Genomic DNA, 13912 nt, shown 5'->3' on the forward strand with positions numbered 1-13912 from the left:
TGAATCACCCATCGGATTCAAAACTAGTTGGAATAATAATTTATATCTACGTCGAACTTCCGAGGTCTCTCACCTAAAACGTACTTTGAGTTCGTTAGGAGAGTCATCAGGTTTTGTATATCTTTACTTCAAGACAAGACTGGTTTCGAGGCACATGTTGCAGCCAAAAACTCGATTTTGCATTTACTATACTCTGTTTTTTTTCCTATCTGTCCATCCGCCTGTGCTGTTTGCGTATGGCAACACTGCGTCCTGGGCTTCAGATAGTTAAGCTATGTGTAAGTTTAGGTAAATAAAAGGATATCTGGGTGTACATTTGCAACTGAAAAGTGTTTTAATAATTTACTGTAAGCAAATTACACAGTTAATATTCGGAATAGGATATTATTATAATTGTTGAATGTAAGCTGAATGTAACTATCTAAAGCCCGGGACGCAGTGTTACCATACGCAAACACCACAGGCGGATGGACAGATGGAAAAAGACAGAGTATAGGTATTTTGTACCTCAGGGTCTTTCCATGACCCAACGAATCGTGCGTTACAAAGAGAAAAATATTAATTAAAAGTAATATGTTATTATTTAAAAAAAAATGCTAGAGGAAGAAAAGAAGATTGCTGAAAGACAAATATTTCAAAAACTGTAGTTGTAATTAGAGACGTCTTTGCAGAAAACGCCAAAATAAGGGGGCATGAAGATATATATTTAAGACCAGATCTGAAACTAATTGTGAAGCGTGCAAGATATTAATGCTTTGAAATCTTAAGCTCGTAACGAGAAATCGCTGCTTCCGCAGGTGTCCAGAAAAGAGACAATGCTATATCATTAATAACAATTTTTATTCGAATTTATTGGTAAGTTATTACTTTGTACGTAATTGCACGTATTTTCTAGTTTCCTTCTTTGATAACCACCCTTGCTCGCACCTCTCCTTTCTTTTTTTTCTTTTTTACTTCTGATTTGGTTGAAATTGTGGGCTGGTGATTAAATTCCTTACATTTTTTTTTTACTAAAGTAATCATGAAGGTAAAATTAAAGCCACAATCTAAAAATTTTCTTGCTTATCCCAGGAAGTATGATAACAGGTATTTGGTCTTTTGAATTCCAGAAAGAGTCGAAGGTATTGTTTGAGGTATTTTTACTTGCTCTAATTTTCCAGGTCAAATACAATGCTAAAGGTTCTATGTAGTTTTTTCCTCTGATATCGATGAAATCTAGTATTTAGTAAGTACCCGGAGAGCTAGTAAGTATTTTTCATCTTGACCTAATTTTGAGGGTCACAGGTCACTTTACAGGTTGCTTCTTTTTTATCTTGATTGAAAATGAGAGATGAAAACTTAGATGTTGGTGGTTTATCAGAATATTTTTTTTCTACCTTGAACTACTTTCAATTGGACAAAAGTTTTTGCCTTTTAAATTTAATTCTTATCTGATGTTCAGAAAAGTTGTTTGATAGGCATAATGGAGAGTGATTATTTTATCTGAATATTTTTGAGCTTAACTCTTTTTTTTTCCTATATCGGAAGTCTATTTGAAGATTAACATTTCATTTTTTCTGAGCTTTATAATAATTATTTTTTACATAACTTGGGACTTAGCAATATTTTCGCCCAGTAATTCTGACTTTGACTTTTCAAGGTCACTAGTTGATTGGAAGTCCATAACCAATTTTGTGCTGCAGTGATTGATTATATATATAGGTGGAGATGCATGGTGTAAAACTAGTGCCTTCTAGTCATATGATCTATTGCATATAAAAGCTAATTATTATTACTATTATTATTTTTTCTATCGCAGTCATCCTATTCGACTGGGAGGTTTTTATAGTGTGGGGTCCCGGTTTGCATCCTGTCTCCTCAAGAGTCCACAACTTTTCTCACTATGTGCGCTGTTTTTAGTAGCACACACTTCTGCATGAGTCCTGGAGCTACTTCAGCGTCTAGTTTTTCCAGGTTCCTTTTCAGGGATCTTGGGATTGTGCCTAGTGTTCCAATGATTATGGGTACAATTTCCACTGGCATATCCCATATCCTTCTTATTTCTATTTTCAGGTCTTGATACTTATTAATTTTTTCTTTTTCTTTCTCATCTACTCTGGTGTCCCATGGTATTGCGACATCAATGAGTGATACTGACTTCTTAATTTTGGCAATCAACGTCACGTCTGGTTTTTTGGCACATATCACCCTATCTGTTCTGATACCATAGTCCCAGAGGATCTTTGCCTAATCGTTTTCTGTCAATCTCTCATGTTGGTGTTAGTACCAGTTATTACTCCAAGCTAGCTGGTGTTTCTTACACAGCCTTCCATGGAGGGCTTTTGCTACTGAATCAAGACTTTTTGTACTGGTTCTGTGCAAGTGCTGGACATTCGCTTGCTATGTGGTTTAGGGTCTCGTTTTCCATACTGCACTTCCTACATATGGGCGAGATGTTATTTCTATCTATCGTTCTTTGAACATTTCTGGTTTTTAGTGCCTGATCTTGTGCCGCCGTTGTATTCCCTCTTTTTCCTTCTTGAGTTCTCCCCTCTGTAGCCACTGCCATGTTTCATAGCTTGCCAGTTCTTTAGTCTGTCTCATGTACCGTCTGTGCATTGGTTTGTTGTGCCATTCCTCTGTTCTGTTTGTTTTTCTCCTGTCTCTGTATATTTCTGGGTCCTCGTCTAGTTTTATCAGTCCTTCTTCGGATGCGCTCCATAGCCACTCGTCTTCACTGGTTTTCAGATATTGCTCTCGATGTTGAAGTCCTCTAAGCTTAGTAGCCCTCTCCCTCCTTCCTTTCGTGTTGTGTATAGTCTGCATTTGCTCTAGGGTGTAGTGCTTGGTGTATTGTCATGTGTTTCCTAGTTTTCGGGTCTATGCTGTGGAGTTCAGCCTTGGCCCACTCCACAACTCCTGAGCTGTATCTGATTACGGGTCCACTACTCCTGCGCTGTATCTGATTACTCGATTATTGTTATTGCTATTATTATTTAAAGTTAAGGAAACTGGAACAGCTTCAAATGTGGATGAAAATCGAGTCTAACCTTCCGAAGAGATTTCAGCCTTAAGTCGTGAGAATGCGAGAAAATTGTAAGGAGAAAAAGAGGTATAAAGGGAGAGGAAGAGTTTGAGGGAGGCGTCCCAGAAGTCGGGTCAGGCTCATCATGATGGTGAGCACTAGGTTATGCACAAGCCCCACAATAATTGCATTCATGTGACCAGGGACCAGCAAGGTGTTATGCTATCTACCAGTCAATTTACTTAAATGAATGAATATCCTTAGGAGTACAATGAGGGACTGGCGTTAGATTAGAAATGCAAGAACAACAACACTTCTCAAAATTCCTATATTGCTACTTGTCCTAAAGGATAAAACTCAGCAGGATCGAACGGTTACTTTTGTGAAAAAAGAATAAGAAAAATCAACGAAAATCACATCCAACATTTTCGCGTTCGTGCCTAGGCAAAATTTATGGAAACTGACAGTTGCTAAGGGCTACCCAATGGATAAATGTATCAATACTCTTAAGCATTTGCTAATGACGTAAAGGAATATTAAGTCAAGTCTAAGTGACTTTCGCCAAAAGGACAAGCTCAGTCGTGAATATGTTAAGCTGGCGGTAGATCCCAAGTCTGTCTTGGCAGGAGGTACAGTGCCCACAGCTCCACCTGTCCCGGTTAGTGACGCCATTGAAGGGGAACTAGACAGCCTGCGGCAATTACTGGTTTCCTCTCATATGGGTAGTTCCACGTTGGCCGAGTGCATTTCGCGTTCGGCTACCAATCTGGTGGTCCGAAGTTCGATTCTCGGCTCGGCCAACGCGGAACCAGAGGAATTTATTTCCGGTGATAGAATTAATTTCTCGATACAATGTGGTTCGAATCCCATAATAAGCTGTAGGTCCCATTGCTAGGTAACCAATTGGTTCCTAGACACGTAAAAATATCTAATCCTTAGGGCCAGCCCTAGGAGAGCTGTTAATCAGCTCAGTGGTCTGGTAAAACTAAGATATACTTAACTCTCAAAAGCATCAGCGTAATGGTCAATGGTCTGAGTGACAAAAACTACCGCTCAATCCTGTTGTGTTCACATCTTGAGTAGTCATATGTGATGGAGCATTTCATTTATTCCATCATTCATTCACAGGTAGCGGAATCATAGGATGCCTGACGTACTCCATAGTCCCCCACTACTTCAAGAAACGCCTTGGAGTTGCTAATGCCATAATGTCTTCTGGGGTTTCAGCTGGACAGATAATAGGTCCACTACTCATCACGCAGTTACAGAGTGAATTTGCCCATAAGGGAGCCATCATCATACTAAGTGGCTTCATTCTCCATGGCTGCTTAGGAGCTGCTGTCTTTCACCCTAGAGAATGGCATTCGAAGAATCCTAGAGTTGAACCGAAAAAGTTGGATAGGGCAGGAGGCCTTCAGCTGGTTCTGAGGATACTGAAAAACACGTTAAAAAACCTGACACTCATGAAGTCTCCGGTGGCCGTCATTGTCGCCGTTGGCGGGACGTTTAATGTAATCGGTTACCTCAACTTCCTGAACATCATGCCCTTCGCGATGCAGGAGGCTGGATTCTCAGTCGAAGACGCTGCTGCAGGTATGACTATCTCTGGCTTAACAAATCTCGCTACAAGGCTCCTCGTCTCCGTCTTGGCTGATCTCCCACATTTCAACATGCGGCTGGCCTACATGTTTGGCACTCTGCTTACCGTTATCCTCTCCGTTGGTAAGTTTATTTTTGTTATTTTGACTGATTATTAACGTGAATATTTATTTCTCATAGAGACCGAATGCATATTAGCTGAGAATCCACGATAAAAATTTTTAGGCCGAAGTTTGAGTTATCTGCTTCATTCTTCTTTCAGATTTCTTTTTCTTCATCTTAGGCTTCTTCCAACACTTTGAGTGGGAAAGTAGAATTGTGAAATGAAAATTCTACTATTTATGCCATGCATGACTCTCTGTCCTCCACTCTGATAACAGAAAAAAACTATAATGTGGAAACTGACATATTATGGCTCTTAATTACAAGTTAAACCTAATCAGCTATGCAGAGTTTTTTGTCAATTAAGAAAATATATCAAAAGTAAAGAAAATCCACGATTTAAATCTAAACTGAAAAGAAAGATCTGTTACCTACAAATCTGATAAAACGAACAAGCTATGGGTTATTTGATATACCATGGGGTTTACTCCTCAATATCATGTTTTGATGGTTAGTAGAATATACAGAAAGGTCATTAATAATTCTTTTAATATCTTTAGAATATTCGGCAGTAGCTCCCAGCATATCAGAATCAACCTACACTAAGCAATTAACTCTAGAATCCTTATGCTCAGGGCCAAATATTTCAAAAGAACGTTCTCTTATCAGTCTTGCCATGTTCGTTTGTACTCTTTTAATAATTTCCAAGGTATTTCTGTTCACAAAACTGTATTCAATCCTATCTTTAATCTGTAACAACGAATGTTTGTTGAATGAGAAGTCTTGCAAATATCGAATCAACTTCCTTTTTTCGTCTTGCCCACAAGTCTTCTGTTTCCTGAATGACCTGACCTCGATCCAAGTCGTGATGGGCCTCTGGGGCTTAGGAGTCGGCATCTACATGGGGCTCTTCAACCTCGTCATGGTGAAGTACGTTGGCAGGGAAAAGCTCATGGCAGAAATAGGACTTACGTCTTGCACCAGCAGCTTTTGGTTCCTTTCGTGTGGACCACTTGTCGGTAAGTATTTCGCTTCAGAGGTGTACACGCCAGTTCGTGATCTGAATGCTTAAAATATTTCTGAATTACGCATACGCTAACACTCTCATATGTATATAGACGTGGCCTCCACAACATGAAGTTGTTTCGTATAACAAGGGTAGTTTTTTAACAAGACCTACCCAATTGTTACTGTTCTACTGATAATTCAACTGTTCATTCATGAAGACTCCCCTATGCATAAAACTTTCACGGCATCAGAGAAGGCTCATCAACTGCATGTCGAACCCCGTCCCACCCCTAAACACCCCCCCCCCCCCCCCCCCCACCCCCCCCCATCTCTCTCTCTCTCTATACACACACACACACAACCATTCCATCCATCTACATATAGCATGCACTCCCGCGTTTCCTTGATACTTAGAGCCCTCCTTTCCAATAACTCTTTCTTTCTATTTGAGTTATATTTTCTGTCTTCATCTCCGTCTTCCTAAAAGTAATGTCAAATTAGGCACTCGTTTCATAATATTATTCTCTTTCGTTCTTTCACTGGACCAAACCATTTCAAAACAGACTGGGCCATCGTTTCTCTAACACATCTACCACTTCTATGTATCGGCGTATTTCTTTTCCTTTGAATCATTCGTACTTCACATATATTACGCCACCAATTCATTCTAACAGCTTCAAAGCTTTTCTTTACTTTGCATTCAACAGCCACACTTCCTTTCATAAAGAGGAGCTGGCTCAACCGCCATTTCAATTCTTTCAACATCTATATAATAACAATCGTCGTTCCATCATCCTAGATTCCATTTACCCTCATCATCTTACTCTTGCATACAAAGTTACTGTAGATTCTTTTACCTCTCGTAAACACTTTCAAACTTTTCCTGGCATCTGCAGTTTCTTTTTACCACACGTTTTCAGAATTGTATCATCTGCAAATATTCCTCATCCCTAATCGATTTGCGCCTCATTTTCTTAACCCACGATGTCCTGTCTCTGACTTCTTGCATCATAACCAAGAGTAGTATGTCTCCCGGAAAGTTAACAGGCTGCTGTTAACTTTCCGGTTGAACAATAATCTTTTTGGTACGAGGTTATTAGTCTCTGCTTGTGATACCACAGTCTACTAATCACCTGGTGCATAATCCACTGCTTAGGGACAGGCATATTTTGAAAAACGAGCTGGGGGTAGCGAAGAGGGGGCGGGCAGCGCTGAACTCTGGTCACTTACTGCGTACAGTAAGAATGGAATTACTGACATAGAGGTCCAAACACACACACACACACACACACACAAACATACCTGCTCGATTGATTCCGTTGTCCCCTATATGGAAGAGCAGGTTAATATATATATATATATATATATATATATATATATATATATATATATATATATATATATATATATATATCTATATATACACACACATACTATATATATATATATATATATATATATAATATATAATATATATATATATATATATATATATATATCACATCTGAGTGTGTTTGTTAAAATTTACTTATATCATATCTATGTGTTTGTTAAAATTTACAGCAATTAATGTCAAAACCACATTTATAAGTGTCTCTTATTAAGCACTTGGATTTAATCAACAGTGTCACAGTTAGGACTGAAAAGGACGCGCTTTTTTTTTTTTACGGCCTCGGGTAACATATATGGAGCGCCGGCGCGCAACACACAACACACACACACACACACATTATATATATATATATATATATTATTATATAATATCTATATTATATTATATAATATAATAAATAATAATATATATAATATCTATATATAGATATATACTATATATATATATATATATATATATATATATTTTACCCGAGGCTGTTAAACGCGCGCCCTTTTCAGTCCTAACTGCGACACTGTTGATTAATATCCAAGTGCTCAAAAAGAGACACTTATAAATGTCTTTTGACATTAATTGCAGTAAATTTTAACAAGCACATTGATATGATACAAGTCCCTGAAATTTGAAACAAAACAGGTAAACGCATAAGCTTTGTTTGACACTACAGTTTTGCAGTATAACTTGACAAATTCTTGCTGGCCTAATTGAAACACCGATATTATCAGCCAAGTTTATCAGTTTATTTCAGAACTTTTTCATTAATTATTTCTTAGGACACGAACAAAATCTAACCTGTGCAATAACATCGGTTTTACTTATATTTCGTTAATAGCGTCTCTACGTAATACCCGGCGTGTAAACCGAAGAGTGTTGTGCAAATACAGATATACTAATATTCTTTCTGCTTCAATCAGTGCCTTAGAAATCTTTCAAATCACAGCTACTCGAGGCCTATTGGTCCGGGGAAATGGGTAAAAGAATGCAGTGTATGTGTTAGTGCTTGACACTTCCCTTACCACAAAAATGTCATCCGACCAACCTCCAACCGTTGCGTAAGTGGCCCTGGCACCTACCGGTGCCTGTGCCCCACACACAAGTTCCGTACTTTATACAATACCAATCGAACCGTTCCGATGTCGAGTCCGCTATACAATCTGTCAGTGAAGTCTTATCCGATGAGGAAATCAACGTTGCATATACGAAATGCAAAGGTCTGATACCAGACAGCATTCTCAAGGTGCGATCCGCGAAAAACTTGTCCTCTCACAAGAAAATATCTTATATCACTAAGTGGCTATCACTAGTGGGTAAGGACCTGCTCGGTGGAAATCCACGCCGATGACCCTTACAATCTGCCTCCAAAGGGGCCTGCTGACCTAAGCCTACCTGCGGTGTACCACACGGCAGAAAATGCCTTCCAAACAGCAAAATCCCTTTCAGAAATAATTGGAAAAAACTCGGAAAAAATGATAAATTATCAAGAATCTGGGACGTGATCAAGGGACTACAGGAATCCCTAGACAGTCCCAAGGGACTACAGGAATCCCTAGACAGTCTTAAAACGGTGGAAACAAATAATCTCACACAGATCTGGGATGCGATCAAAGGAGTGCAGGGATCGTTAGACAATCGCAGATAGCCACCAGACAGACTCCTATGAATACGGCATCCAGTTTTTCCTTGCCTCCCAGCAACACGAAAGTGCCCCCATCATCTATAGGCCGTCCTGAGGGGACTGTTGGTCTCCCAACCTCTTCTCCCTCCCCAGTGCCTCCGGTGGAAGGTACTCCGGTGATGATTACCAGCCCTCGTGATCCTCCCCATCCTATCTCTCCCCCCGAAACCCCCATCGTAGATGCTGATGCTAGAGTGATCATGAGGGGTCTGGCGGCTGGCAGATACAAACAAGCAGAAAGAAGAGAAGAGCCTCTCGTTTGGCCGCTGGACCGGAGCCCAACATTCGTGTTTCACCTTGCCCGACACCTGAGAAGAGATGTCACGTAGTAATTCACAATTTGCGCTCATTGGTGACGCTAGACGCCATAGTGGAGAGAGTCAAGTTTCTCACTGGCTCTGACCCACTCATCTCTCACGAACTCCCATGCAGAAGTAAACATAAAGTGGCTTACACGATTTCCTGCCTATTTCAACACCTCGACATTCTTAAAGGAGAGAATTTCGGTCCTAATATATTAGTTTCAAGATATAACCTAATCCGGGACCAACCAACCCCAGGGGAACATACTGACACTCCAACCAGGGTCATTTCCACCGCAAATGCCAGCCAACCCCCACTGCGAGTGACTGCCCACTCCCCCTGGCTAACCCCCAATCCACCCAAATGATCAGCGCATTCATCTCCCATCTTCGTGAGCAGCCATGGATACATTAAACATAATCTCTTGGAATATTTTTGGCCTCAAGCGTAACATTCCTCTCCTAAACATGGTCTGCAAAAACTTCAAAGGCATCATTGCATTGCAAGAAACGCTCCTCTGGCCACATGACCTTGTCATCTGCGATTCAATTCATGAAGACTTCAAAACCTTCTCGACTTCATCGATGCAAGTTACAGATGAAATCATAGCCAGTCGCCCGAAAGAGGGCCTTTCTTTCCTGTGGCACAAATCGTTAGACAATATGATAAAGGTGATGACCTACAGGAGTGACTGATTGCTGGGCTTCAAATGACAGTAGGGAACTCTAAAATCCTAATAATTAATGTTTATATGCCATGGGAAAAATAACAATAATTTTGATCATTACTGCATGATCCTAGGGGAGTTACACGTATTATTTATAATTCTCCTGCTGATCATATTTGTATAATCGGGGACCTTAATTTTAACCCCACAAAACAATTTTATAATGAACTTACTCGCTTCTGTCAAAATCATGCTCTCCAAATTAGCAATGTAATGCTCCTCCCTCCCTCCTCCTATTCATATGTACATAATAGAGCGGACGCTATTACAACCTCCTGGCTGGACCACTGCATCACATCTCCACAACTTCATGATTCTATTATGACCTGCAATATTCGCTACGATCTTGCAACGGGTTTCGATCACATCCCATTACAGGAGTCATTCAGTACCCCATCCCTCCCTACCGTGAAACCCCTAACTGACCGTCCACCAGCGGTAAACTGGGTCTTTAAAAACCAACAGAAAACCAGATACTTTAGGGCGACCACGGAAACCAGGTTGCGGTCAATAGTTTCAACCGGCGACGCCCTTACGCCTTACTTTGTCCAACACAAATTGTAGAAATGACCACCACACGGAGGGAATCTGATGAAATTCTATTCGAACATAATCTCCGCTATGCTTGCTTCGGGGAGGACTGCCTATAGATTTCGTCAAGGTAATTCTCGTAATATACCTGGAATGACCTGGTTAAAGATCTGTATACATACTCACGAGAAATGTTTTTACTGTGGAGGCAAAATGGTAGCCCGAGGGAAGGACACACTGCATTACTAATGAGCCAGGCGAGAGCTCAGTTCAAACTTGCTCTTAAGCACTGCAGGTTAAATAAAAAACAACTAAGAGCCGATGCAATGTCTAGAAACTTAGAATCTGGTGATTATCCTCGTCTTTGGAAAGATATTCAGTCCTTAAATCCCAAACCTTAAAAGCTATCACAGAGAGTAGGGGAAACAGTCGGAGACGAAGCTATCACAAGTATGTGGGGAGATCACTTCAACAATATCCTGAATTGCATAAATGATCAAGATTCCAGAAGGGATGTAGATAGCCTCCTTACTGACAACATTCAATTGCATTTTGCAGACCGTATTACGCCAGGTAACATCAGTGATGCCATAAACAGCCTACCTAATAATAAATCGCCCGGCTGTGATGGTCTTCCCGCAGAGGCTTTCAAATTCTGCCATCCGATAATTTACATTTTGCTAGCTGCCCTATTCAAAGCGCGCATAATTCACCAGTTTCTTCCAGACTCCCTACTCGTAGTTCACTTGATACCATTAATCAAAAACAAGCTAAAGGATGCAGCTGACCCTGGCAATTACCGGCCGATTGCAATCACAACGATCGCATCGAAGATACTTGAGTCGGTTCTTCTAGTGAGACTTCTCCCCTTTCTACACACCACTGACAACCAGTTCTGGTTTAAAGCAAACCACTCAACCGACACCTGCATCTACGTACATACTGAAAGAATTGCTGAACTACTACCTATCATTAGCCTCTCCCGTTTTCCTTTGTTTTGTAGATGTGAGAAAAGCATTTGACAGAGTAAACTACCTGAAGCTCTTCCTGAAGCAGCATAAAAGGGGCACACACCTATATCCAATTGGCATTTTACATTGCTGGTTCTCCACACAGGAATTCTATGTCAAATGGGGTAACGTATTATCGTGCACCTCGGCTCCCTAAACGGGCTTCGGCAAGTGGGGATTCTCTCTCCATACCTGTTTAATACGTACACAGATGCCTTGAATGTCAAACTGAACTCACTCCCAATCGGATGCACTGTCAATGAAACAACTATAAACAACCTCTGTTACGCCGACGATATGGTTCTGATTTCCCCATCAGTGCGAGGTCTCCAACGACTCATCGACACTTGCCGCCAATATGCAGAGGAATTTGATATAATCTACAACGAAACCAAGACCCAGAGCATGTCGCTACTGCCGAGATCGCTTAAGCATATTGCAGAACCACAAATTTTCCTCGGAAACCATCGGCTGGAATTTGTGCATGAATTTCCTTATTTGGGTCACATTATCACCGACGACCTAAAAGATACGGTAGACATTGAACAGAAGTGTCGTAAACTATGTGCAACTGGCAACATGATTGCAAGGAGGTTTGCCTTCTGTCACCGAGACGTGAAACTGCTGATCTTCCGCTTGTACTGCTACAGTATCTATGGGTGTTCCCTCTGGACGAACTATACCCGAGAGACCATGAAACATATCACTGTTGTGCACAATGACATTCTGAGACGACCCACAAACACTCCCCGCTACCACTCCGCCACACAGATGTTCACAGAAAACCACCTGGACAATTTAAAAATCATTGTAAGGCGAACAATGTCCAGTCTGGTAACCCGAATGAGAAACGGCAGCAACTCGCTCATACAAAGCATCCTAAGGAGTGAAGCAAGAAGAAAATCTAAATTGCGGGAAAGATGGGAAAATGAGGCCTTTGTCCCTTAAAGGACTTAATCTCTCTATTGGCAAGATGTCATCTGCAGATTTTGCCATTATTATATTTATTGCTGATATTTTACTTTTTCATTATTACTGCGATTAATATCAAGTTGAAGTTTTTCTACATTCAATTTTCGTATTTAGCCCTCTGGACCTGACTACTGTAACCATATAAGGTCTCAAGTTGAAATTTAAGTTATATATAATCTGTGCACTAACTTTTATAACTCTCAATGCATTTTTTTTCTCACCAATATTATTACTGTTATTACCAGTATTATGATTATTATCTTTTGTGCTACCTCAGCAGTTTTGTGGATAAGTGCCGGTTATTCATTTTCTTATCATGTTGTCTCATGTATCTCGATCGTGTATGTTACTGTCTGTATTTTGTATATTCCATGTATATGGCCCTGAGCTGAAATAAAGGATATTATTATTATTATTATTATTATTATTATTATTATTATTATTATTATTATTATTAGTAGTAGTAGTAGTAGTAGTAGTAGTAGTAGTAGTATGACACAAACGCCAACTGCTTTCTTATGCACATGCTTCTTCCTCGAGCCTTGCGTAGACTAAGAACATCAATCTTATAAAATCTAAAATTCAGCCATTTCTTACCTCCCTATTTATTTATTGACTTATTCATTTAGTTATTTTCATCTTGAATTTATTTCCTTATATTGCAGGTGCCATACGCGATGTCAGTGGCAGCTATACAGCCAGCATTTGCACCTTGGCTGGAACGATTTTCATCACTTTCATCTTGTACCTGTGCCTGCCTTCTGCTATCGCATACGACGAGAGAAGAGCCAAGAAAGAAACGAGCGAGAGATTAGCTAAGAATATTCAGTAAAAAAGACAATGAATGTCATCTCCCTAATATCCTCTCAATCTGAACTGGATCAAGCTTTCCTATTTTCTTCCTCTTTGGACTATGTAAGCGCTTTAGACAGTTCATCTCAGGGGTTTCAACGGTACTGATCATTTTGTACTTCGCTTCGAGATGCGAGACCCTTTTTAGTTATTACCCTTTCGTTTCCCTCTTTCCTCAGACCAGAATATTTGGGAAGTCGACGATAAAGAAAATATAGACCTAAGAAATTTAACATGCAGGTGGGAAAGACTTTCATAACTTCGTAAAACAACACAAAGGAGCCGAAGGACTGTAAGTAGAGGAATGCATGAACATCACGAGGTTATTTGCAACAATTGCCTTAATAAAGAAGACAGGATAAAAAAATAATCAACTTCCAGTATTATTTTTCTTACTTTCATAATTCAGGATTCCAAAGCGAAAATTTACTGAAAATCAAGTAAGGAGAGAGAGAGAGAGAGAGAGAGAGAGAGAGAGAGAGAGAGAGAGAGAGAGAGAGAGAGAGAGAGAGAGAGAAATTGTATTCCATTAAGACCCAACAATATATACAGCGCTTTGAGAAGTCCGAGATGAAGGATTCGTAGAACACAACGATATAAGGAAAGCCCAGTCTCAAGAACCGCCCAATGATTTTAAAACGCCAAATCGAGTTCCCCGTTGGCCGAGTGGACTTCGCGCTCGGCTACCAATCTGGTGGTCCGAAGTTCGATTCTCGGCTCGGCCAACGCGGAATCA

At 40.2% G+C, this 13912-nt stretch overlaps 1 protein-coding gene and 1 long non-coding RNA gene across 4 annotated transcripts in view; one reads left to right on the forward strand and one right to left on the reverse strand.

Moving 5' to 3' along the window:
• The window catches only part of LOC135221946 (uncharacterized), a 407988-nt gene that overhangs the window by 64985 nt on the left and 329091 nt on the right, over positions 1–13912 (reverse strand). The gene's annotated exons all lie outside the window — the stretch shown is intronic.
• The window catches only part of LOC135220949 (monocarboxylate transporter 12-like), a 13908-nt gene continuing 484 nt past the window's right edge, over positions 489–13912 (forward strand). Inside the window, exons 1-3 of the mRNA XM_064258647.1 lie at positions 489–4726; positions 5533–5724; positions 12990–13912. The exon at positions 12990–13912 is cut by the window's right edge and continues 484 nt beyond it. Of these exons, the coding sequence (XP_064114717.1) occupies positions 4213–4726; positions 5533–5724; positions 12990–13156 (873 nt within the window). The 5' untranslated portion in view covers positions 489–4212 and the 3' untranslated portion in view covers positions 13157–13912. The remainder of the gene's footprint in view (positions 4727–5532; positions 5725–12989) is intronic.

The sequence above is a fragment of the Macrobrachium nipponense genome, chromosome 11 (assembly GCF_015104395.2).
Source record: "Macrobrachium nipponense isolate FS-2020 chromosome 11, ASM1510439v2, whole genome shotgun sequence".
Lineage (NCBI taxonomy): Eukaryota > Metazoa > Arthropoda > Malacostraca > Decapoda > Palaemonidae > Macrobrachium > Macrobrachium nipponense.